The sequence below is a fragment of the Hermetia illucens genome, chromosome 3 (genome assembly GCF_905115235.1).
Source record: "Hermetia illucens chromosome 3, iHerIll2.2.curated.20191125, whole genome shotgun sequence".
Lineage (NCBI taxonomy): Eukaryota > Metazoa > Arthropoda > Insecta > Diptera > Stratiomyidae > Hermetia > Hermetia illucens.
This window is the reverse complement of record NC_051851.1, coordinates 129,413,087-129,440,284: the sequence shown is the minus strand read 5'-3', so window position 1 is coordinate 129,440,284 and position 27,198 is coordinate 129,413,087. Positions and strand designations below refer to the sequence as shown.

General features: G+C 39.5%; 1 protein-coding gene across 1 annotated transcript; it reads left to right on the top strand.

Moving 5' to 3' along the window:
- Positions 1-791: 791 nt before the first annotated feature.
- Positions 792-27,198, top strand: LOC119651745 (tribbles homolog 2-like). The gene is made up of 4 exons (XM_038055475.1): positions 792-1,852; positions 9,860-10,152; positions 25,815-26,006; positions 26,133-27,198. The coding sequence occupies exons 1-4, from the start codon at positions 1,286-1,288 to the stop codon at positions 26,416-26,418; spliced, it is 1,338 nt and encodes a 445-aa protein (XP_037911403.1). The 5' UTR covers positions 792-1,285; the 3' UTR covers positions 26,419-27,198.

Below are 27,198 nucleotides of genomic sequence, written 5' to 3'. Positions count from 1 at the left end.
TAGTCTAGAAAAATTGACCTTTCCGGCCGTTGTGAATATTTCTAGGTGGTCATATTTAGTTCTAGAGTTCCCAATAATTTCACAAAAAAAACCCCAACCACCCTCAAATTAATCAACAAGTTGCAATCGATTGGTGGCGAAATGGTATCAAATAACTGCTAACATCGTAGGTTGCATTGCAATATATTGCGAAACAATGATGCTCCGGTTGACCCAGCAGCAAAAATCAAAATACTCTCAAAGTGCACTAAATAATGCACTCAAGCCAATGCACTTTCCACCGTCGACCTGCACTCCAAGCCAGCCCAAACCACCTCGCATCGCCCAGCGTCCACGCTTAACCAACGCCGAGCAACTTTGTATCTATCTTTCCCGATTCAAAACGGCAACGTAACCGAAAATTCGAACTTTCCGCGTCGCGTCGTCACATTTTCGACTCTGGTAGCGTCCCGGCGTCATCAGAATTTCGCATGAGCAAAAAAATCACGGAAACAAGAGCAAAACAACGAAATTCCCCGTCACTGTGCCGCGTGGTCCGTCCACGATGACGTCTCTCGCTCCGCAAGAGCAAAAGGGACGGCTGGAATTGCGCGTCCCGGCCCTGGTTGCCAGCGCGCTGTTTCGTGTCCCATGTACCGGAATCTGGCCGCCCGTGCACGAGTATTTAGATACATCCACGGCGCGCGGGTAGGGAGCGGAAGAACGTAGCCAGCGCGCAACAACAACACGTATCGACGCTGAGGCAAATTCGGAGCAAAACACAGGAACGCAGCGAACAGTCGACGATAGCGTCAGCCGCGGACGCTCGCCACTCCGTCAGCGTTTTCAAATCCAACTTTCAGTTGCGCTCGCACAGTCGACAAGCTCAGTCGGATTTCTGGATTTCGCAAGTTGTTCGCCGTGGAATACCTGGCGACACGTGAGCTCATCGGAAGCGGATCGTTTCGCAACTTGGACGGAAGACGCGTCTCTGCGATTGCAAAACTACAATCATTCGTTGCCGAATTTGTCGGGAAACATTGGCTCCGGACGCCGAAACAAGTTGATAGTTGTGCAGTGAGTGTTGCGGGTTTGACCTTTGTTGTAAACAATTCCTGTCCTTTGGACGGCGGAACGGAACTGATTCACGCGGGCGACAGTTCTCGGTGATGAAATGTCCAGTGTGAGGGCCGGAAACAGAAGTTGTAGGAAAGTGGATTAGTTAATTTATGTGTGAAAATTTGGGAGAATTGTATCTGTGATACGAAGGAGATTATTATTGTGTTTAAGTTGCAAGACTAGCAAAATGGATTTATCTTCGCAGCCATCAAATGGAAACTATATGTTGGGAGGTGCGAATCTCACTTCCCTTCCGCACGTTAGTCCCGGAAGCGGAGGCGGCGGCAACCTGGCCGGCATCAAATCTATTCTGAATTCACCGATCGCGAGTGCCAACTCGTTGCGTGTCGTCCACCAGAAACGTGCGCAGACCCTTCAGAATTTACAAAATATCAGTGGCTCTGCCGTGCCGTACCCTTTTCCGTATAATCATGTCAGTGCAGTGAATCCACAATTGATTGCGAATTCCGCCGGAGGAATAAATGCCGGAAGCGGGAATGGTGCCGGTGGTGTGGTAATTGGTGCGACGGGTACTGCGGCCGCTGGAGCGTATCAACCCCATCAAAGTCAATTGCTGCAGCGACAACAGGCCGGAAACGATCGCGTGCCAAGCCTTTTGAGCGATGCCGAACTCCTGCCTAATAACCAGCCGGTGACGGTCCTGGCGGATCGGTATCTGCTGCTCAATCAGATCCCGGGCAGTTCGTTTTTTGAGTGTGTGGATTTGAGGAATGGACAACCTTTTGTTTGTAAGGTGAGACTACTTCTGATATGATTATGTCTAAAGAAGATGTTAAAGGAGAGATAGGGGACGATTGCCTCAGATTGGGTGGTTAAGTTCTTACTGTTGTCCCTAGATGACCTTAGGAGAGGCAGCAGGTTTCACACTACTTATTTAATTGTCCTTGTCTTTACGGACTGTTCGCAGCGAAAGTTGCACTACAGATCCATAAGGAAAGGGTATGTTGATGATATTCCCGAATTTGCTGCAGGCTTATGGAAGTCCTTATTAACCCGTCACATCGCCAACCATTGTGCTTTTTCAATAATCGTTGGTTCTTTCGTCAAATTTCAAAAATATCTCAAAATGAAAATTTCTAGATAGTAATTGTGAAATATACGGAAAGAAAACGCAAGTCATAGAAAGAAGAATTACAAATGTTGGGGAAAATGACTCCACCTCATGAGCTATTGCTTATCCGGAAAGAATCATGAGATAAGACGTTAACAGTTCCAATGAAAACTAGTAGCCTTGGCGTTTCAAAGTGATCTCACTATAACATGAAGATGAGTAATCGGAGCCAATTAATTTCGTTAGAAAATTTTAGAAACTTATCAATTTCCAGAAGCATCTTACGAGTTAGTCTACACAAAACGATTCCATTACATTCCTTAGCCATAGTCATATCTTTTTTATTTTGACAGCGGACAGAGGACGGAGATTATTAGTTTTTTTTTTGTTTTTCGTAAAATTTCTATGTGTACTTTCACGATTTTAGGGGCCGGCCTTACTCGGTAGATCTTTAATTTTTGTCCCATAAGTGGATTTGACCATACAACTCTCACAAAGGACAACAGGTGTATAATGGTTGCCCACAAAAACCAACTCAAAATTTGGCCTGACCTCTGTTACGTCAGTAAGTCGTGGAAAATGAACCAGAGCCGAGAGCAAAAAATTCTTCATCAACGGCACAACATCCAGTATCCGGTCTAGGCCTGCCTTAATAAAGAACTCCAGACATCCCGGTTTTGCCCCGAGGTCCACCAATTCGATATCCCTAAAAGCTGTCTGGCGTGCTGACCTACGCCATGCCCCATCTTAGGCAGGGTCTGCCTCGTTTTCTTTTTCTACCATAGATATTGCCCTTATAGACTTTTGGGCTGGATCATCCTCATCCATTCGGATTAAGTGACTCGCCCACCATAACCTATTGAGCAAAAAATTAGTGCTCTCCAATGTCGAGTCCTGACTAGAATCTTAGGTTCAGTGAGGGTGGATGGCCGATGATGAATGAGATACCTAACAAATCAGAAGCCGCTAGTGGGCAAGCCCTTTAGGGCATATGAACAGGGGACAGAATTTGCAGGCTCCTACTCAAAGGCAAAGGAAAGGACCACCAGGAAACGCAACGCAAGTTACACTTTGGTCGATTTCCGGAATTATAGGATGCGGTCGCTGGCCGGGAGATCCATAGGCCAAGAATCGATTGTAGCGCCATAAAAGATGAGGTCGTTTGATCGACCTTCTTTCCTATATGTTAGTATGAGCTAGTAGGTTTGATTTGATCGTTAGTTCGGCCATTCCAACAATCCATGCATTATTTTGTTAAAAGGTTTGTCAGTATCCGTACACATTTTTGAAATAAAAGGGCCGTGCACTACCAAAAGTGACAAGAGTGCGTAGTATAGCATAGCTGCAATCTTTACTCAACGTCATTGTTCACTGACTAAGATAGTAAACGCTATAAAATCAAGTAAAGGAATTTGTTGGATTAATGAGGACGGGGGTTCAAATTTGTAATTAATCACATTCTAGTTTTTAAATGCGTTTGACTTGAAAGTGCATGTTGAAAATCTGTTGCCACCTTAGCCAAAAATCTATCCAACGAAATTTTTTGAAATTTTCATGACTTATTCAGAAAATATTTCTACAGGTCGCAAACTAGGATAATTGCGATTCATTGGGCCGTATTTTTATGCATCAAAGAAGCAGTGGAAAAACACTAAAATTTAAAAAAAAGTTTAGCAAGGCACCAAAAATTTAGTTTCTAATATTTTTTTATAATCCTAGTTTGCGGACTGTGTTGCGGTTAAGTCTGCACGTTAAAATGCCGCTTACATTTTTTCTTTAGGATGATCATAGCGCCCTCTAGCGTGGCAGCGGAAAAACACCCTCCTTACAGGATGACCCCCTAAGTCGCTTAAAATTAGCAGTTGCTTTGTGCAGGAATTTCCCAAGTTAGGATACTAATTGGTTTCAGAAAACGTATCCTAATTCGATAATTTTGTTGTCAAGAAGCGTTAATTAAAGGAAGTCATTTCGAATAGAATGCATTTTATTCAAATTGTCTTTCTTTCTACTTCGAATTTTTCATTCGTAAGTTGCAGCAATTCAACATTCATTTAATCGTTTAGATTGGCCAAAATTGTTGCTCTTGGCTGGATTCTTCCTGTGATCAAAGCAAAAACAGCAAAATTGTTTTTGTGATGGGCCGCAATGGAAAAACCACAAAAGGCAGCAGTAAATATTTCTATGAGGACCATGTTTTCCTACTGAAGCATGTTATACCTGTACGACAAATAAAATTCAGTAAGGCTGCTGTAAGAATTTTAGCGATTTTCGGTTTATCTTTTTGTCGAATGGTCTTCCGTAAATACCTTCATGTTCCACGAAACTATAGATTAGGTAAACGATCTCTAAAATTGGTATACCTACCATCTAACCCGGACTTCCTTAAGACTTATCTTATCTGTTGATTTAGTGCCTCTGGTGAAATACTTTATCACATTTCATGTATTTCATCATAAAATGCCTTTAGGAATTTCACAAAAAGGTAGATGAAAACCATTCATATGACGTGACATTGAAAATTTCATGGCGACGTCATTCTTCATTTCATCATATTAAATGCTACAGGCAATTTGAAATTTCAAGCCGAGTTAACTGTCCGGTGAATTGACACATTAAACATTTCAAAAAAAAAAAAACATTTTTAATATTAAGATTCGCATTGCTCCTATTCATTGGCTTGCATAGAAGAAGGCTTACTTTTATATGACCCAAAGATTGCAGAATAATCAATTGTAGGGGGTAAAACTCGATTATCACAAAAATATTCAACAAATAAAACGTTTCGCTTAAAATGTTGTTTTTCAACTGGTCACAAGTTAATCGCGGAATCCACTGAACCAGTTTTAATAAATCTTAGTGCATTTAATTTGTGAACGTATTTTACATTGCAAATCACCCCGATTGGATCAAAGAATCGAAAAAAATTTTAGCATGCAAAAAACATTGAACAAATTTTCTATTTTTTTCTATCAATTTTTCATAAATGGTCCCGTGAGAGACCTTGCTTTTAAAGTGCACTTTAAATTTTATGTTTCAAACTTACAACTTTTGATATTAACTGTCAGCTATCCGATGAGATACTTTTCGAGGTGTCAGCTTTAGAGTCCTCTATAAAATAGCTAAAAGATGAGAATGAAAAAAAATTAGTACTCTCAAAAGGTAGATTAATTTGTAAATAAAGCTGCATGTTTATGCCTAATAAAGGAGCTTAGAAAAAAATGCATTAAAGTTTGCTATTTTAGCCTTCTACTGGTACTACTACTTTGAATGATCCAGACAGAAGTCGATAGATCTACCTTCAACATATTTCTCTAGATTAGCGAATCATTAAAAATTGATGAGAAGTTTTCTGCATTTTTTTTATTATAAAGGTTCTGTTTTACTTTTGTCAAATGGACATTCAAAGAGGCAAGAAATTTCAAAATTCTTAAGATAGTATACGAAAGCAGAAAATTAACATCAAACAGGACGAAATTTTTTCCCCCTTTAGTCTTCAGGCAAGGACGAAGTTTTTTTCCCCTTTAGTCTTCAGGCAAGAAAAAAGAATGAGCATTTTTTTTTAATTTCAATATGCCCACAAATGTGTCATTTTAATGTTTACCCTCTAATTACTGAATAGTTTCATACAGAGCGGAGTTGAAAGTATTATCAAATTGTTTTAGGAAATGCAAAGGAGAAAGTGGGCGTCCAAAACTTTTATGACGAAAATGAGACAATGACATCTTCAAATTAAAAAAAAAGACGAGAGTCGATTTTTCAGTAATATTCTTCTCCTTCTTCAGCATTTAGAAGGGGGGTGGTCTCGTTTGAACCAAATTCGTCATTTTTCTCAGTTGAAAGCCTCTCCGAAGTAAGTTGAGTGATTTTTAGGTAGCGTATCAACTTGTGTTTTAGGCGGCTTTTTTGCTAACGGGATCGGTTTTTAGCTTGAGTCACATTAAAATTGTTTCTTCCGTAGCTTCTGGATGTGACAACCTTTTGTTTAGCCCAGTTGTCGATAATATTAATCACCATTTGCGGTTCATAAACTAAAACAATGTCCGGAATCTCAAAACACAATGGCGAGTACTTCTTTGCAAACAATAATATTTTATCGGTCTCTGATGTTTTAGTCACTTCTTTACTTGTCTGTTTTAATTCTAGCGAACATTGAGTAATCCGTTTTTAATCATCGGTGATCGTCACTCCTCCCAAAAGGCTGTTTTTCCGATCAGAAGAAAGAAGCAAAAGATCAGTATTATCGGAAGCGAAAAATGTGTGGTACGAAAAAAAGTTGACATAAAGGGCTGGATAGGGCCTCCAAGTTATCACTTTATCTCCCTTTAGGCATTAGACATTTCGTCCAAAGCTGCTCTAGTTTGTTGATCTCTTCCGAATTTGCTCACCTCCTCGTTTGAATAAAATTTTTCTCTCGCCAGACATTTCGTCAAATTGGAGAATAAATAGTAAGTCCTGCGGATTCTTCTGGAACAGATGCAAGCCGTCCTTGCAATACTTCACACGATTTCGTTTTTGGTCAGGTGTGAGCAATCGCGGCTCCCATCTTGCAGCTGGTTTTTGTCATGTCCAAATGTATATGCAAAATATTATGTACCCGTTCATTCGAGATGTCCACAGCACTAGCAAACTCACGCACCTTAACTCATCTGCCATCCATTATCATAGCATGGATTTTATCAAAAATTACTGGACTTCCTCGATTTAAACAAATGCCAAACACAAAGAAATAGACCGATCTACGTGTGTGTTCTTCCAAGCTATGCGACTAACTAAACATGGTCTCGATATGCGCCAGTAGTGTCATCCTTCTGTCTTTACAGGGACTTTTCAAACGACCCTCGTAACAAGGAGCTGATTGGCTTGAAAAGAGACTATTTTTTTCCTTTCGAAAGAGAGACGATACTAGCTGACATCTTTGAGAAATCAAAGATCAATTCTCCCTTGATCCTTGAATATGGATTTTAGTCACTAAAATGCGCTGAAGGAATAATTTCCTTCGTCGTTCTCCAGGAGCTCCTTTATCGCAACGATGTTTTCTTAAAGTTTGGTATACGCTGCTCTGAAAGAGAACCATCAAACACACCGCATTACTTTCCTCCCGGACCGACTTGGTTTCGATGATGATGTTTCGGATTGTCTACGATTGACCAACGATTTTTTCCTAAGGGATTTTCCAAGTAAATCTGTTTTTCCTTGCCCGTTACGGCTAGATGGAGGAAGCTCTTTCTGCTGCATCATTTAAGCAAAATTTATGATGTGTTCTTCCTGTTTTCCATTTGTCTGTCAGTCAGTTGATGGCTACCCATTTTCTGACTTCGTGAATTTTTCCCATTGCTTGCAAACGTCGTAAAGTAGTTGATCTTCATTACATCTGCTAATTCTGTTAATCTCTAGTGCTGAATCTTCAAAGTTTTTTGACGGCCTCCCACGTTTTTCATTACGGATGTCAAAATCACAACTATGGAAACTGTGAAACCAACCTCGGCATAGCGATTCGGATAGAGCATAATCGCGGTAAGGCTAGCAAAACATTCGATCAAAATATGCTGCACTCTCCACGTAGTGAAACTATCAGTCACGAAATCACACATTTTTATGAAAATACTAAACTTTGTTGCAGAAATTACCAAAAATACATATGTCATACGGAAATCATTGGCACATGTCAGAACTGTTTGGAGCAAAAATGTTGTTTCAGTTACTCATTAATTGACTCCAGGAAGGGAGTGGGTCATTTATGAATCAAATTGTTATCTAAAATGGGCTTATATCACCCGGGTGGGAAGAAGCGTTTGATCGACGAGGTGCTTTTCATGTTGATTTTTTTGGATGTTCGAACATTATCTATTCTAAGGAGAACATAATCTGTAGGAAGCACCATTCTTTTGCATGGCAATGTTCAGCCTCATTCAGTGAGCGCTGTGAATTATGACCGATTTGGGATAGAAAACGCTAGTACTTTTCCCCTATATTCCTGGCTTAATATGCTGCGAATTCTATCTTTTTAAACACCTCAAAGAAGTACGTTCAGACCAGCCCTTTGGCGATAACGAAGCGAATGGAAATTGACGTTGCAACCATCAAATTGCTGATAGTTTAAACGTAGGTATATCTTCTAGTCTTATTGGTTTTGCCTATAATCATTGAGTACTAAGAAATACATAGTTAAAATGAGGTTCCTTCTTCGAGAATTTCAAATGTAGTACTAAAAATCCCAACTACTTTTTTCAACTTTTTTTTTTATAGCAAACGCATTAGATACTATGAATACTTTTTTTCCTCCCCACAACAGACAGAACTTGTTTATAACTTCTGCGAAAACAATATTCACTTTACGCAAAAACTACTCAAATTCAAAACCAGTAGCAATCAAAAAATCATCAGCCACCCTTCCCTGCGGGCTCTCCACAAATCATAGTAGCCGTAGTAGAACTTTTCCACATATGCAGATCACGTACGTAAACTTATGAATCTCGTAGCCTCGTAAAAAAGAGTTGTACAACGAAGAAATCCAGTTCTACCTCTGAAAATCACTCTGTCCCATCTCATCCCAGAGTCTGAAAGTTAGAAGAAAAAACCGTCCAAGATCGAAATCTGCAACATCACCAGTGACGAGAAAGGGTTACTGAACTTCTTCCCGCTGCTAGCTTATAGTGCACATACGGCGATTCGTGTGGTGTTTCAGATATACGTGGATATCGTTTTTTACTTAAAGAACATATACCCGATCCCCGTGCTGAGCCCGGAGTCGTTCCAGAATGGCGAAAAGTAGTAAATGGGGGAACATCACGTACAGGCTGCATAGTGGGCAGCAGCAACCTGGAAACATCACACTGAAGAGGTCTTAATAGTATTTACAAACGTGAAAGCATAGCGAATTGTGGAGGTCGCTTGAAAAAGACTCATTTCCAGTTAGTTCCAGTCCCCAAGCCCCATGCCTCCAAACCTCTGGAGGCTTCCTACAAATGTCCAACTAACGTGTATATGCTTATACGTGCGGATTTTGAAGCGCAGCAAAAATGGATCTTGAATCTCTTTCGAAAATACAGAAGTCAAGTTCGAGGGCACAAATGTTAATGTTTGTTGTAATTTATCTGTGGGTGTCGTTTGGAGGATGCTGTAAAATGTTCTTGTTGTCGTCTTTTTGTAGATTCTTTTTTTGTTGAGAAAAGATAAAAACCTCTTTCTTGCATGTAGAGTTGCGATTGTCGAGAAGCAGCGCGTGCCTAATGGTGTTGAGGCTTGAAGTTGTTGGGATTCTTGTGGGTTTTTTCATGCGTGATGGACTTGCAATTAATGGTTGGTTATAGTAGGGAGATGAGAGGTTAATAGGGTGACTGGAAAGTTTAAAAAGGTTACAGGAGATATGGTTAATCTTATGTGAAATCTGGTTATTATAGACAAAAGTCCTGGATTGTGTTGTTTAATATGGGGCTGAAACTTAATCGTCTTTTAAAGTCTACAGAAACATTTTATATATTCATGCGTGACCAGTGATATGCTTTACGCTAATCGTCCTCGCATGCTTTTTAATGTCCACTCGCCGGTAAAATTGTCAAATTTTTCACTGCTTTTTGTGGTCCTTTTGTGCTCAAAAGATTTGAGCTCTTCTAGTTACCTTTGAATATATTTCCTTTTTGTCGAAAAGACGTGAATTTAATGAAAAAATTGATTTTTCTTTCTTCACAGGCCATCGGCAGTTCCTATTCAAAAATCCTATCAGCCTACTTTCGACTGGATGGCAACGAGCACGTCAAACCACTCCATCGAATTCTCCAAGTGGCTGATCAAACTTATATTTTTCTACCGCCATCGCAATATGGTGATCTTCATTCATTCGTGCGAGAACGGAAGCGACTACGTGAATCGGAAGCTCGACAACTATTCCGGCAAATTTGCCAAACCGTAAAATCGTGCCATGATCAAGGAATTGTTCTACGTGATATCAAGCTGAGGAAGTTCGTGTTCAGTGACCGTAACAGGTGAGTTGATGAGAAAAATTTATAATGCAAAGAGCAAATATTGCTGGTTTAGTGCTGGTAATTGTTTATTCACATTGGCCTTACATGGTGCTGTGGCAGAGAATGGGTACCTTTATTTTATGTAGATTTATGCTGGGAGTATCTTTTCCAGAAGGGGAATTGTGATTGTGCTGAGATTTTTCTTGAGGCACTTTTTTCCGATTATGAATGTATGTTTGTTTTGCGGATGTCTCGTAGGTTTCGCAGAAAGGAGGGCCTTGATTTGCGGTTAGAGAGGTTGCGGGAAATCATTGTGGTCGGATTCAATGTTACGTGAATCAGTGATCTTGACGATGGTAGAATGATGAAAAATCAAATCGATATCAAGTTGTTATGAAATTCAGTACCTTGGGCGATTGTTTAGTTTAAACTGTTAGTTAATGAATGTCTACGTAAGCACTTCTTGCAAGCACGTGTGACTTTGAACATTTATCACGGAGTCAGCAATTTCCGAAGTCGTCTCATCATCATCATTTGAATCAGACTGAATTGCAAGATTTTGTTGGAACTAAGGGGTGAGGTGTTGTAACTTGTGATGTTTTTAAGAAAGTCTTTATGAGCGCTAAAAAATATATTATTTCCTCCAGTTGCAGTAATTTGTAGGTTTTACATCTATTGAAATCGCCCTCATGCTTTTCATTTCGGTTTCTGGGCGAAAAACACGTTTCAACTTTTGGATATGTTCGCATTGGATTGAGAGCGACTGCGCCAAAATTCAAAATAGAGAAATCGAAATACTTTCCTCATCTCAATTCTCTTAAGTATGTCATTTTTAAGGTATTAAGACATTTCATCAACAATAATTCTGGATTTTTTTAAATTTCTACAGTGATGTAACCCCTTAATTCAGTTGTCAACACACAAAAGTTTGCAGTAACACCAATCAATTTATCCTCTCAAAGAGGAAGTACAGCTCAATTCCTAGACAATCTGTAGGTGTCATTGCAGCAATGACGCAAAATGTCCCGCCCGATATATATTAAGAGAAATTCGACGTTACAACAAACCCCCTCTCCAATGGTCCTAGTAAATTTGGATTGATAATCCAACTCTGGCCAGGAGTAACACATTTTTACTTCGGTCTACCGATTTTAAGTCTCATCCCAGGATGCAAGGGCACAGTTTTCGTCCAATTAGATGAATACCCATGTCGAGCTTTGAATAAATATATTCGAAGCCGACAGCATCCATAACTACTTTTGATCACGCTCTTCCGCTAGTCAAAGGTAAGGCAGCATCTGATGAGTTTGTCTTTGCCCTGTCCAAGAAAACCATCAGAAAATAAAATACTTGTTGGAGAAATTTGCGTGTTCCGCCAAGAAAAAGAGTGCTCCGTACACTACAAAGAAGGAGCAAGTTATTCTTCAAAATTACTGCGAGCCACCATTAAGTAGATGGCGGACTCAGCATCGACTTAACCTTAAACAAAAATTATGGAAATTATTTTTTTTTATTGTTTATTATTCATTTTGATTTGATTGATTCGTTCTACTTACACAAATTTCGCTCCATGTTGTGGCAGGTCATGGATTTTGACAGTGTTCAGCAACAGACGAGGGTCTTGGAGTTTCTACTGACCAACTTCTGTCGTCTTGTCGATTGTAAAAAAAAACGGTCCTTATCTGTAAAGACGATTTTTTCACAGCCTGTACCAGCAGACGACGTCCTTAAGCTGCATTTCCTCTTCATTCGTCAGGAACTGGCATTTTTGTAATTTGTGGGGCTTAAGCGGGTGGAGAGAAATGTTGTTCATGGAAATCCTGGGATTTCTACCCGTTTTTTGATGGGTTTTTCATAGTTGGGGGGGGGGGGGGGTTTATAGTGGGTTTTCCCCCTCTTTCAGAATTGTCATATTCACGGCGAAACTTCTTAAATTCTTGTGGATTGCACAGGAAACGAATGAATAGGGAATGCTAAGCTCGTGTAAAAAGCTACAGCAACCAGGGAAGTATAGAGGCAAACGGAAATGTCCATGACTCAATCGGGATTCGAACCTGGTACACTCAGCCAACTACATCCAACTAAGATAGTAACATTGTTTGCTACTCTATAATATTTCTTATCATTTGATTGGAGTCATTCAACCATAAATTATATTCTAGTTTCGCAAATAACTACAATCAATCTCTTATTAAATATTGCGAACCAATCACTCTTATCTATATTAAGCCATCAATAAATGATACATCTTTGCTTCCAATAATTAACAGAAATTGGATTTTGCTGCAATTAGGACTCGGTACTCACTCTTGGGTACCAACATCAATAGCACATAAATTGTCATTTAAATATCAAGCAAATTCATTTTGCTGGACGTTTCCATGCTACTCATAATAACAAATTAGTCACAAAGGCCATTTTTCCTTCGTTTAAGATGCAAAACGAGAAATAAATGCATTATTGTGTCCATTCATATACAGCATGAAGCTAGCATTGCTCGAATACACAAAAATACATCACAATGAAACCACCAACCAACCACCTTCACATCTTATTCCATTTCCCATTCTCCCCTTGATTAAGTCAACAAGACAAATTTATTACATTCGCAAATAAACTTGTGATCATTGGAAGGTTTTGTGCTATCTGTGTGATGTGTCTTTTATTCAAGGTAATGCAAATTCACTTCAGCAATGAATATCATGGTCAAAAATCAACTAATGAACAAAAAGAGAATTCAGACTCAAGTAATGAAGTTTGAGGGAATCAAAGAAAAAAAAAAGACAATTTAAGTTGGAGCTCATCTTAATTGCTTGCTCACCATCTTGGGATCGAAAGAGGCAGGAAGAATATTGAAGACATTAAAGTTCGATTAAAGCTATTGCAGATGAATATTAGTTGGAATGGTGGACTTTTATTGCACGTTGTCATGCAAAATATTAATCGAGTAGGAATTGTCAGGGGGATAAAAGGATTGAGTAATGGGTTCACAAGCTTTTGGACGATTGGATTGATATTTAAGATTGAATCAGTAATTGTATCTGAAAGACATGATTCAGGACGAGAGATAGCTATGGTCAATTTTATAGTTCGGCTTTGAACTGGAGTTCATATACTCATATCAGCGGACAAATCGGGGACAATTGTATGCTTTTTGGTTTGAAACCCGTTCATTTGTGCCTAAATCAAGCCGCTGACAGCCAGGGCAAGTGGTGAGCCTGGCTTTAGAATTTTTTCTAAAGTAAATATATTGGAATGTCAAGAAGAAGTCTTAGATAGCCTTCTTCGCCGTCTTCATATGTGGAGAAAACATATCCTGTTCAGAAATCTGTACAATTTTTTTTAAGAATATGAGGGAGTCCTGAGTTCGTTATATTCGTTCACTTGCTGGTGGACCGGACCAATTGGAAAGAAATTTCGTTTCTCATTTTCTGGGGCACGGACCTCTCTGTCCTGGGCTAGAACACCGTAATTCAAAAAACAGACGACTTGCGATTTCGTTCAGGGCAGAGGGAAGGCATCATACGTTACCTTTCCTGAAAGAAGCGTGACCGAAATTTAGGAATAATATTAGTTGCATTAAACACACACAGAAAGGAACTTGATGGTGGAATTAAAAAGTCCATCAGAAAGTCCCTATAAAGCCACGGTCTTGGGCTAGCAAAGTGAGATAAAAGCTTGACAGCAGGAAATGATCATTGAATTCAACGACCTGGATGATATCTCGCGCAAAGGCATCTATACTGCAAAATTAAAAGAAAGAGAAGTTCAATCTTGGTGGACTGTTGCAAACTGCTACGAAAGGCTCGAGCAAGGTGTTGTATAAAGGTCCCACAGACCACTATTGTATTTTTTGGTTACGATCGCTCGCAATTTTAGTGGGAAAGTGTTTTAAAGAAATGCTGCAGCGTAATCGGCAACTTTGTAGTCCAAATAAGGATAGTCTTTTATTCCAAGACGTTGAAGAGTATGCTAAGTAAAAAATGAACTTCCCTTAAGTTCATGCTTAAATTCGGTGTCCGGATAGCTGAGTGGTTAGAGCGCAAGGCTGTCGTACGGAAGGTCGCGGTTCAAATCTCACTGGTGGCAGTGGAATTTGTATCCTGATTTGACGTCGGACACCAGTCGACTCAGCTGTGAATGAGTACCTGAGTTAAATCAGGGTAATAATCTCGGGCGAGCGCAATGCTGACCACATTGCTTCCTAGTGTACCGTTACGGTCTTGAATGAAGTGCTCTAACACACTTCAAGGCCCTGATCCAACATGGATTGTTGCGCCAACGATTATTATTATTATTATATTAAATTCCCCAATACATGGAATAATATAGGGCACCATATTGGAAAATTTGCCGCAAATTTGATCATTATTAACTAAAGTATTTGTATTGTATTGTTCGTGTTTATTAACGCACCCTTATTTATACAATATATCATAACATTTCAGTATCATATTAAAGTGAATAATTTCACATACTAAAGGCATATATACACTAAGAAATTCCATTATTATTTTTTGTTTGATGACGATACCATGCGAGTCTCGTTCCTCCAATAAATAAAATTAATTTGAAGGAACCGGTCTGAGTGCGATCATCAAAGTTAAGCTTTGTTGTGGATCGCATTATAAATTTTTACACTTGAGACTATTTTTAGATTTAGATATTTTTCTATTATTATTTAAAATTTAAGTCATAAATTGAAGGGAATTTATAAATAGTTAAAAAACAATTGATACAAATCCAAGCATGTTTTCTCCATTAAAATGAGAATAACTTTTCATAAGACCTTTTGCCGTAGCGCATAATATTTTAAGAATATCTTAAACATGTCTGCTTGAACGTATTAAAAATGTGAAACCCCAATGAACATGAAAAGAAACACGTAATCATGAATTCGGAAATTGGAATTAGCACAGCTGTTTCTTATCACTAAGCGCAATGCTCGTATGTTACCTGACGCTGCAATCACGTTATCAAACGTTGCAAATCATCTAACACCACTCGTGACTCAAGCAAAGTACAGAATCCATTATCACCGCGACGTATTATAATCGCGCAAAACGTGCTCCGGCAAACGTTTCTGACTATTTCATCATCTTGATTCTGTAGTTTATTTAGTGCTTTATTGCTTACTTGAATTCTATTTTCTCTCGGAAACATCAAATCAAGCTATGTGCAAAAATTTTGGTCGCGAAAAAAAAAGATAACACAATTTTTTTGTTGCAATCTAATAAACAATTGCATAAATTGTGTGGCGTCTTTTCTATTTTGCGAAATGAGTATGCGTCTATTGTTTAACTACGTGGATTATTTTGGTTGATTGGGTTTGGGTAGTGTACGTGATAAGAGTATTTGCGTTGTAAAATGTGATGATTTGTTTACTTAGATTTAAGAGGCTCGTATGATTTTTAGGCCTAAGTCATTATGAATTTGGAGAATACGGTCAATTGAACTTTGCGCAAAATACTTGATGCTGGGAGCGTGGAGATAAGAATTTCCAAATTGGAAGGGTAGTAGCAAATTGTGGTGACGGTAGTGATGTAGCGAGAAATATTCTTTAATATCGGTATTGCCGATTTTTTGACTGGTCTTAGAAAAATGTCTCTCACACTTCAAAATAGGTAAAGAGACCAACTCACTGTTTGTCACGTAATCAAAAAATATCTATAGTCATTGGAAATAACCAGCTAAGTTGCCTTTCGTTCAAGTTGATTTAAACAAACAAGAATCTGACTAGTCTTCATGTATTCCTCGGAGACAGAATCTTCGTAAGCAAAATTGTGAACTCTCAGCCCCGTTCGAGAGAAGAATCCATTGAAAAATTATTGGCCACGATATAAGTGAAAATAATTCAAACCAGAAAGTCTATGACGGAATATCTATGGTAGAGAGAGAAGACGTGACAGACACTGCCTCAGACAGTTGCTAGAGATGAAGGTCCTGGGACTATAACGTACCTGCCGTGTAGGTATAATCGTACGGTCCTCTTCAAACACAGATTGATTTAAAGAGGAGTTCTGCCCGCGATATGGGAACAACCACATAGTCCCTTAGAGACTAGAGTCTGATCACTCTCCTCGAGTAGGTACTGACGGCACTCCGTAACGAGTTGACAGTTGCTAGTGATATCAAATTTATGGATCTTGGTTGAAAATTGAGATATTTGCAGTTGTTTAAGCCAGACACACACTCGGATCACGATGTAGGCACAATCACTACGAAACTCCCAGAAGTAGGACAACCGCCAATAATCGAGCCGAGGGCACATTTTCCCGGAGCATATGCTCTCAGAAGGTCATCCCGGTTCCCATTGTACCAGAAGATAATCTCCGGTGAAGCTTCGTGGCAAGAGCAGCTTCAGATGAGTCCCCTATAGACTCGGGTTTGTTCACCCTCCTCGAGTACGTGCTGTCTGCGCTCCCGAATTGACAATTGCTAGGGATATCAAATTTATGGATTTTGGTTCAAATTTAGGATATTTTTAGTTTCTTAAGCCAGATATACACTTCGGCAAGTATCCAAGACATATATCGACAAGTCAGACTGCAAAATCAGTTGAACCTTGGCCGTCCGAGTGCATTACCCCACGCGTGTACCGACTGGCCTAATCGTTTTTCAATCAACGATCACCGGCCGCTTGTAGAATCGGAATTGACAGCCCAACCAGATTCCACACATGTTCTGACCGCCGATTGCCTGTGCACTGTTCGGGCGTAGCTGACGTGACCTACCAGAACGTGTATGGCAGATATTATTGATTTAGACTTAACTAGTGCTTTCCTACAATGCGCACAGATATTAAACGCTCCATTATATAATTCGCAAAACACAACATGCTTGCGAATTGTATTACCCGTAAACCCATTAATAGTTTGGGCAAAAATTTGGCCAGGCCATATTTTGTTCGAAGATTGAGGGATCCTAAGTTGGCGTCCACTTGATGTCGGATCGTACCAAATGGGGAGCAACTCGGTTGGTGAGGCAGCGTCTCAGGAGTTGCCCCTGTCCTGGTAAGAAACCGTAAAGCGCCTTCGCTTTTTGAAGCTTGGGTTGCTAAGCCCAAAACGAGGAGTCCGTGGAACAAAAAAAGAGGGAGTAAATTGCTATCCATTTGTTCCGGACCGACATCAAGTGGATGCGGACTTAGGATCCCTCAATCCTAAAAAAAAAGAACACATACTTATATTCAACTACCATACGTCAGACAATTAGGTATAAAGTAGCTATGGGACGGGATAACCATATCACCTATCTATTTGACTTTCGCGAATCGAGCTTTCATTTATTGGGGACTTCCCTTTATTCTCTAAATCTGCGCCCTGGAATTCCCCCCTTGCTTCCTCGTTTCAAGGAGAGCTTATATACACATATTTGGTTGCTATTGATCCCTTGGAATGGCATAGTGCGTCAACCATCAGTTCATTGGAATGCGCTACAATTCCTTCCGGGATTTATCGAAACGCCCGCTCTCCTCCTGTACTGTTCTACGCCAGGTGCTCTTGGGGCGACCTCCTCGAAAGGAATAGCTTTGAAGGCAGAATTTGTTCGTGGTTCTGCGAATTCTAAATGCTCTTCTTATTGTTTTCCCGAGTACTCGACTTTTGCCTTACAACTTTAGCGGTCGATTTTTTCAACATGTAAGAGTCTTCATGTGCTTGATGTCAAAACTAGGCTCGTTGAGAATATGAGTGAGGCGGTGATTCCCTCCGGGTCGTTAGTTTTATTGGGGAAATCGGAGTAGGTGCGGATTTTGCCTTTACGACCCTGGTCCGAAGCAATATAAAGAAGTTAATCGATAAAACTGAAATAATCAGAGGGAAGCATAAGTTTTGATACAAACTTCCCAGGAATTTCGATCATGTATGTCAAAAAAATATCTGATTTCTCAATCGCATACCGTCAGCCATCTGAGGGAATCCCGTATTTTTGAGAAATAAAATGGCCCGAATATTTTCAAGCTATTCCCTTTTTTTTTTCATCCAATTAACAACTCACGCTCTTCCTCGAACTCCCCATAATTTCGCCATCATAAGAGGTTATATACGTAACGTCCCCGTCTAGTCGTCTTCACAATAACATGATCTCCAAACATAACACTTTCAACCAATTTGCTAGACGTTTACAGCACTAATAGCGCTCTAGAGTTCGAAGTGCCATTAGCAGCAATGGGACGTTCAAATTTCCCAGATCACACATATAACAGTAGGAAACCCAAGAGACGTACGCTCCTCTGTCAACAAGCTCAGCTGGGGGTGCATAATTCATTCCGCAGAAGTGTGCCTCCTGTTACATCAATAAATGGCGATTCTCTAATGATTTTCCTTCACCAGCCACCACTTGAATACAAAACAAAACCAACAAGTGGTGATTTAACAAATCGAACGTCATCTGCAACAAATGGTAACAGACATTAAACCAATCTGCACCATATGTTACTCTTACGCTTTCCAAGAAGGAAGAAACACCGACCAGAGTCGATGCCCTGTTGTGCAACAATCCGCAAGCAATTAGACAATCGCATTTCAGACAAACCAACAAACATTCCACAATACTTTTTCCTTAATTTTTTTTTCTCTTCGTAAATTACATTCAGCATAATCGTCCCCAGTTGATTGTTGAGTGCAAAAGAGGAAATAGAAAATTGAACCCGGAGATCTCGATTAGTATTTCGTTGATACAACTCCGAGTGGTGATAAACAAAAGCCAACTGAAGTAACTAGACATGATATGATGAAATCACAACTCTACTTTTACCTGGATGTTTTGTTGATGTGGAGTAGAAAAAAATGGAATCATGAATCGTTGCAGAGAAATTACATGGACTGTGAAGTACCCATGAAGTGCTTGGCGAGGCGGTGTTGAAAAAGTCTTTCACTGACCCGAAACGTGCCTATCATGCTAAGGTGCAAGTCTTGGGAAGTCTTGAGCCGACCTATACAGACTTTTGGATGCGGTCCATCATGGGCTTAGCTGGCTGCCCATTACATTTCATTTGCCAGACATCGACCCGGAGAAATTATGGTGTTGGGAAAGAGCTGGAAGGTTATCGACCTATTCCAAGACACGATGGGAAAGCAAAAATGAAGGAAAAGTAAGATTGCGAATGTTGGGTAATCAAAGAGAGTTTCTATGTCGTGCAAATAGTTTTTGCACGAATTGTATTGGTCGTAGGATTGACAATGGCTGGAAGCTAAGTGTGAATGGATTGTTATTAGTGCAGCTCGGCTGTGAGTTAGATGCCAAGTGCTCAGTCTTTCGTTCCAGAAAGTCCAAGTCTAGTTCTTTAGGAATCAAGTTTGCAAATCTCTGCTTTCAAGGAATGTAAGTTCACTGGGGAAGTAGAGTTCTGAATGCAATCTCAGATACATAATCGGCAATTAGAGTATTGCTTACGAGCCATTTTTACCAGAATATTTTATGTGGAAAAGTACATTTCGCTGGAACATAAGATGCCACAACATAAGCACTTCTAAAGTTTAGCAATACATCACAGGTCTGCATTCATGCTAGCAGCACAGGAGCCCACCTATCATTTCTAGTTCAATCACCTTTCTCCCGAACACTCGCGGCTTCATATAAAATTACCGGAGAAAGTTAAATTATTGTGAAATTTTTCTTCAGATTACTTTCCATCAACACATATGAGTAAATGTAAAATTTTCGAAAAATTAACTGAATCACTGATACCATGAGATAGTGCCAGAGAAAGCACGTTGAGTCCATAGAGATTCCACAAGGTTCGCAGCACAGGCCGATAGTGTTCATTCAACAACGCGGTGATTGTATAGAATTACACGGTAATAATTTGTGGATCTCATGCTGTTTTATAACGTTACGAGAAGCATTATTATCAATGGTCACTAGCATGCTGCGATACACCAATCTGGTTCCGCTTTACAGGAGAAATAACAAGGTGCATTTCATTAGCCTACTAAGTGTTTTCGAAACGATCGTCCAGCGTAAGGTTCGAAGAACTGATTCATTAAAAGATACTATTGTAGTTCAGCACGCTGAAGTGTACCTTAAATCAGTGAGAAGGTCGTCGATCCCGGCTGTAATATTCACATCAAACAAGTCCATATTTATGGCACGAGTGAGAGGACTTTCGCTTAGGCATTTTCCCGCATCTTTGATTGTATGATACTTGAAAGATACTCTAAACAGCTCAACAAATTGAGTATGCTAGTTGCGATCACAGCAATAAAATAAGGTGCGTAGCGTTAGTATCGCTCTGTTGGGCTGGGTCGCTGAACTCCTCGAAAATTGCGCAATACCGTTTTTGTCAATGAAGCTAGCCACGGAATTAAGGCGTCCGAAAAGAAAGTAAATCACGCTACATATATTATGCATGGCGATTCATGCTGAATACATTGTTCAGGTTGACTGCGAGGTTGCTGTCCGGTTACAAGGAAAATTATGCCCATTTTCCATCCGCATTTGAAAATCAAAGGTGACTGAACTTCACCTGCGTGAAATTGACTTGGAGAGAAGTGATAGCAGTTTCAGTTTCCAAAATACGCAATGGTTACATGCTGTTTGCAGACTATTTCGAAATTCTTGTATTCATAGTCGTACGATCTTTTTTTTTCTGACCGCCATCAGTTAGTTCCTCATAGTTGTGGTGTGGACGTAAAATTCGATTGTAGACGGTAAAAGAGAAATTTATTATCCGAATCAAAAAAGTCTTCATGGAGTCATAGCTGGCGGAGATAGTTAGGCGGTCATTGAATGCAATCATTTTGAAATGGAATAGGTAAAATGTGGTACGAACGCTAGTACTTTAAATATAAGATTGTTATGAGGTTAGCTGTCGTTAGTCTGTATTACGAACACTTTTTTTGGGCAATGCGCTGCGTTTGAAATTCGCAAAGTGACTTTCTCCCTTGTGGCATGGAACGTTTAGTGGATGCGATGACGCTGGATACTTCAGTGAATGAATAGATGCATTTGGAAGTTATTTGTAATTTGGTTGTTTTGTTTGTTTTTTTTTCTGGGAAGGTTTCATAATGTCGTATTACATGTTCAGTGGAATATGAGATTAAGAATTGAAAGGGAATATCATCAAGGGGATTACCTAAACGGAGGTGAATGCATTCGGAATTAGATGATTATGGTTAAGTAATGGCCTGCGGTCTCCGAAATATTATGCTTGCAACCGTAGATATCTGAATGATCTCAAAGTGTGATCTCCCAATAAACGATTGTTGTGCATTTCCGTTCCTGCCCGTACAATGGCCGAATTGATTGAGCGTCAGTCCCTCGATCTCGATGCTCTGGGTTCGAATCCCGGTTGTGTCAAGGATGTTTGTGTTTGCTTTTGTGCTTATCCCACGGTTGTAGGTTTATCAATTGTTCTGTATTAAATGTGATGATAAAGAAAGAGAAGCGCCGCCTTATGAAATATAAAGAAAACAATAAAACTACAAAATAGACTTTGTCATACTCCACAAAGGAGTGTGTGGGAGGCATACAGTGGCGACCACATAAATAGGGAAATAGGAACGAAGCTTAGCAAACGCTGTAATAACACATAATAACATAGGGAATGACAAAAAATGCATAGGATGGAATTTGCATTCAAGAATATTGAACACATGAAAATTTTGCTAAAAAAACTCCAAATAACACAAAACAGAAAATCACATAAAAATTTACTAATTCCTCTGAAACCTAATATTTGGTTGGCCCTCGTTTGTTTTCAACCACTGCCCGATATCTGCGAGGCATTGATTCTATCATCATTGGTCCTGTGAAATATTCCTCCAACCTACTACTACTATAACACGGTACAATACAAGAACTTTGGTTGACTTTCCCGTCGTTCCAGAGCGCCTCAACAAGATTTAGGCCTGAAGACTGCTTATTGTCCCGCAAGAAGGTCTTAGCCACTTTTTAATCATGCTTGAAATCGTTATCTGCTTGGAAAATCTATTCATTAGGCAGATGGTTCCCAGGGTATGGAAGTAATTGGTCTTTTAACACATATACATATACAAAACCATCCATAGTGCTTTGGATCTGACAAATTGGATCGGTACCATGACGATTCATACCATGACTGTAGCTTCCTTGAATTCCTCTCCGGAGCGACGCTTTACGTATGTTTTGCCATCAATAGCGAATCGATTAAATTTTGGTTCGTCCGTAAAAAGTACCTTTGACGAAGTCTAATGAAGATAACTTTTGGCAAATGCTAACGTCCAAGATTTTTTTTTGTCACAATTTCAATCTTTTTCGGCTTTTACTGTAAGAAATTCTGAGTAAACAACAACACAAATATCGAAAAAATAGTCGAATCAAACCATCAGTTTTTAGTGATTTTTGACGTGTTGTTCCTAATTTGGGTTAATTTGAGTGGAGACCGTTTCAATGCCTGTTGCCTTGTTTGCATGTCATATTTGAATGTCTAAATCTCATCGTCTGTAATACAGGGTTCGTTGACATCTGGTGCTTGGCCAGGAACTCGCGGAATAATAGTACGTTGTGACAAATCGCGTTGTCGTGATGGAGTTTCCAGCTAGCGGATGACCCTTTTACGGAGTCTCTCCGGCACATCCCCGTAGTGGGCAGCGTTAACTGTCAGTCTTTGAGGAAAAAACTCCTTATGGACCACTCCTTTACTGTTGGAAAGGACAATGGGCATTGCTTTCACTTTCGATTGTTCATTCTGGTCTTTTTCGGCTTGAGGGACTGGTCGGTGTGACACTCAGAGCTTTGTTTCTGGGTCATATTGAAAAGCCCAGGTTTCATCACTATTGATGACGTTGTCCAAAATTTCAATACGTTACAAAAATTCAATTGAAATTTCCGCACCTTTGGTCTTTTGGTAGTCTGACAATACCTTGGGCACGAATTTAGCGGACACTTTCTTCATCGGTAAATTTTCAGTAACAAAGCGAAACACAACAGTAGACGACAAGTTCTGTTTATTGGCCATCTTGATACCCAATTGACGGTCACAATCCAACACGTTCGGTTTAGCTGGTTGACGGCCACCCAGAGTGTTGTTTGTCGTGAATCTCTTTAAAGGTCTTTAATCACCTCGAAATTTCTTAGTAGGACAGTGTGTGACACGGTCGGCGCGCAGAGTTTTACAAAGACTGACATCCTGTCGCTTTTACAGCGTGAAGCGCACTGAGATTAATCCCACGGACGGCAAAGGTTAATATCTTCAACAATTCTTTTTTTTCTAGAAGCTGACGGTTTTTTAGGACCATAAAAAAGATTAACTTCGATTTAAACGCTCTGCATCAAGTGAGGTTGTGTCATTGCAAAAGCATTAAGAAGATGACTGTTTAGGCTCTTCTTTTTGGAACTATCTGAGCCTTTTTAGCATATTATCAATGGCGCAACAATCGGCATCCCGGTCTAGGCTTGTCACTGTTGATCAATTTTGGGTCGGATCTAGCCATCAAAATTATGTTTTCGTATTGCAAAATTGAATACAAACTCTTTGTTGCAAATTCTATTCCACTTTTAAAATTGTAGAAGAAATCGAAATGCGAAAGCGCTAGGAGGTTGAATTGGGAAGGGATGTATTTAAATCCGATCACTAGGGACGTCATATGGTGCTAATTGCGGGATTTTTTTGATTTAAGTATTTTAGGGAGATATAGTATTTTCATCTAAGCTTTACGTGTCTACTAAAACAAGTAAAATGTTGTCTCTTCGGGAGAGGGAACATGTGAAAAACGTCGACTGTTAGGAACTCTGCAAGCTACGCTTGATCATCTGCCAATTGGCATATACGAGTATTTTTTCATTTTGGACTTGAAATTTGAGTCGTTTTAGCAGTAAAATACAAATATGACTTATTGGATTGTTTAGCTTCTCTACACTCCCCACGCGTGGACCTACCGGCCGCAGCAACAAGTGCCCACTAGGCGGCTAACTTTGATCAAGCCGTCACAATATATTCGCTTCGACTGAGTTTTATTCATTACCAATAGTCCAAAGTTGAGCTTACCGAACAAAGTGGCTTGAAAAATGAACTGCTCAGCCCGATCGAGATCATACTCACATTTTTCATAAAACATGGCTAGAAACTGGTAGTTCTAATTTACTGCAGTGATCAGAACAGAACCACTTCGTCTAAGTGTCACCCCATCTATAAAAACCTTCGAGCTTTTTTCGGATCCTAATTATGTCTCGTGTTAAGCTGCTGAACAAATGCCGCACAACCGAAGAAAGAGCAATGAAGCACAGAAGCTAGGCCACCCCGCTCTCTCTCCAAAATACTAAAGGCGCAAAATATACGAATCTATACTCACGTACTTAATTCTTACGTGTTTGCGAAATTCCCGCATTTTATCGTAATAAATTCCTGCAAACATAGATTTTTGTGACGATAACGGAAAGTGTGATAACAACATTCACATGACTCGAGTGTTTGTTCAGCGAGATAACTGAGAATTTCTTGAGAATGGGCACGTCTCTTACTGATTCGCTGATGCAGATAGCAAAGTACAATTTGCAGTCTGATTCTGAAAATATTCTTTAATTGCTAAGCTTAGAAAATACATTTCTGTAAATAGCGATCCACTTCATATTTTTAAAGTGTTTTTATTGCTGAACCATATATTTTTCCCTAGAAGATTAGAAAGCTATTTAATCAAGAGCTTCATCTATTCATCAACAAATCCCCCGGAGTTTATAGAGCGATAAAAATATATTCTATTTGTAAAATAAATCATGGCGCCATATCAGTGTTTCAATACTAAACTTATTGTTTTAAAAACAAACAAAAAAGCGTTGGGATCATTCCACTCCATCGATCTAAATCTAATTTCCAATCCCAAAATTTCCCACATACCTCACAACACATCTATTCCCATGCAGAGGTCATCTATAATTTCATTTATTGGCAAGAGAAAATAATTGAATCTAATTGAATTTTCCCGTTTGACGGCTCTGTTATGAAAAGCCAATTTGATAAATTTGATTTGCACCGTCACGCTGCATACTTGAAATTGCATGGCCATCTACTGAACGCTAGAATCTAGGGTGACTAATTGTATTCCACGACAGGGCCATCTCATCCCCCAAAAATTAAGCCCATTAAAGCAACTCAATCCTTCTTTATGTTACTTTGGCTGACTATGTCTGCTATGCGCTAATAACGTTTCTTCGCCAGACTCTTTCACCTGAACATGCACTTTTACACCCCTTCACAGGTGAATTATTAAATTATCTACACAAAATACAGACGGTGGAGACCTTAAACCGGGCCTACTACCCTCCCAGGCACCAGCAACAATTGCATATTTAATTAGCGTAGACACTCTCCTGTACAGATCTTAATTCGATTTGGACGATATAATTTAATTTTCCTCTTGGTTAGTGAACGCGCGTTCATGACCGGATAGAAGTGACCAACGAAGGCTTACACTCCTGCATACATATATTCTTATGTTAACTTTATGAGAAGTGTCCGGGAAGAACAAGACGAGAAAACGAAAAAATGTAGTCAGCGTTAGTCAATCCAATATGTGATTAGTGTAGCGTACGTTGGTTCAGCAATCACTTATTGCATTAGCGTAAATTATATCAATTAAGGATAATTAAGTGCGAATATGCCATGAAGCACTCCTAGTGTAGATAACCAGTGCGATTAATAGTCAGTCTGTAACCCACTAAAATTTAAGACCAGACTCAATAGCGCTTTTATTTTTTCCTTACAGAAATCACCTAAAGTTCGAGTCGCTGGAAGATGCTGTCGTCCTTGATAATCCTGACGATGACATTTTGAAGGAGAAGATTGGGTGTCCCGCCTATGTAGCACCAGAAATACTGAAACCTAATTCAGATTTTTCTGGGAAAGCGGCAGACTTATGGTCACTAGGGGTTGTCCTCTACACTATGCTGGTTGGAAGGTAGGTTTTCAAAAAATCTTTCCTTAATTCTCCTACATTTTCCTTTCATAACCGTTCAATGTCATATCCCTCCATTCAATTTCGCATCGACTAAAAAATCATTTGTTCTTTTCCATCTTTTTCTAGATATCCGTTCAACGATCCTGACCACGCCTCGCTATTTGCAAAAATCGCTCGCTGTCAATTCACCATTCCAGATTATCTCTCATCCAAGGCTCGTTGTCTGATTAGATCCCTCCTGCAAAAAGTTCCTAAGCATCGTCTAACCTCTGAAGACGTGCTCTATCACCCGTGGCTCCTTGAAGATGACGAGGCATCCGGCTCATCCTACTTGAGCAGCAATAGCTGGATCAATGATCTCTCGCCAGATGACCAACGTGTTCCTGAATTAGACTCTATGGACTTCACATGAGAATATACCGGATATGATTGCAATAATCACAACAAATCTCTGTCATGATGTAAATTGAAAAATCCAATCGAAAAGTGTAAATTAAAATTGTGATGCACGTCCCAAACGACGGTATATGTAATGGAAACATAGCTGCGCGTCCGATTTTTCCAATAAAATTGTGTAGAAGGGAACAATAGTTATTGTTATTGTTTTCCGCTATTGTTGTCAGCGTTATTGTGATCGCAGTGCTTTCGTGTTGTAGGGAAAAAGGATCGGAATCGGGATGTTTTTCGTCCAGCAACAGAAGCTGATAAGTTGCTTCCAGTCAAATGTCGTCGTCGTCATCGGAGAGTCGTCCTTCGCAATGGCAGTAGTGTATCATCTATCCGATGTTGTGATAGCCCTTTTTGTACAGTTCTCCTTGTAAGTTTAAAATTCATTGAAATAATTATGTTTTGAGCATTTTTGTTGCTCGCATTCATAGCTTCTCGAAATTATTCTCGCTTTTGAATTAAATTTAAATAAATTATATTAGCATAAGTGAATCATTACACATTTATCAGATAAAATAGTCTAGTTTCCGTCAAGAAAATGATGTTCCCTCTTGTCTATAGCTTGTTTTGCGAAAATTACGAACGAAATATATCCAAATTACGCAATCTGCTGATAATGTCCCCAAGTGCTTGTTGTTAAAAATTTTATCAGAAGAGACAGTAAAGAGAGAAAATAGTTTATAACTCCATCCATACATCAAGACATTGTGATAAATCAAATATTATAATAAATGGAAAAGATTAT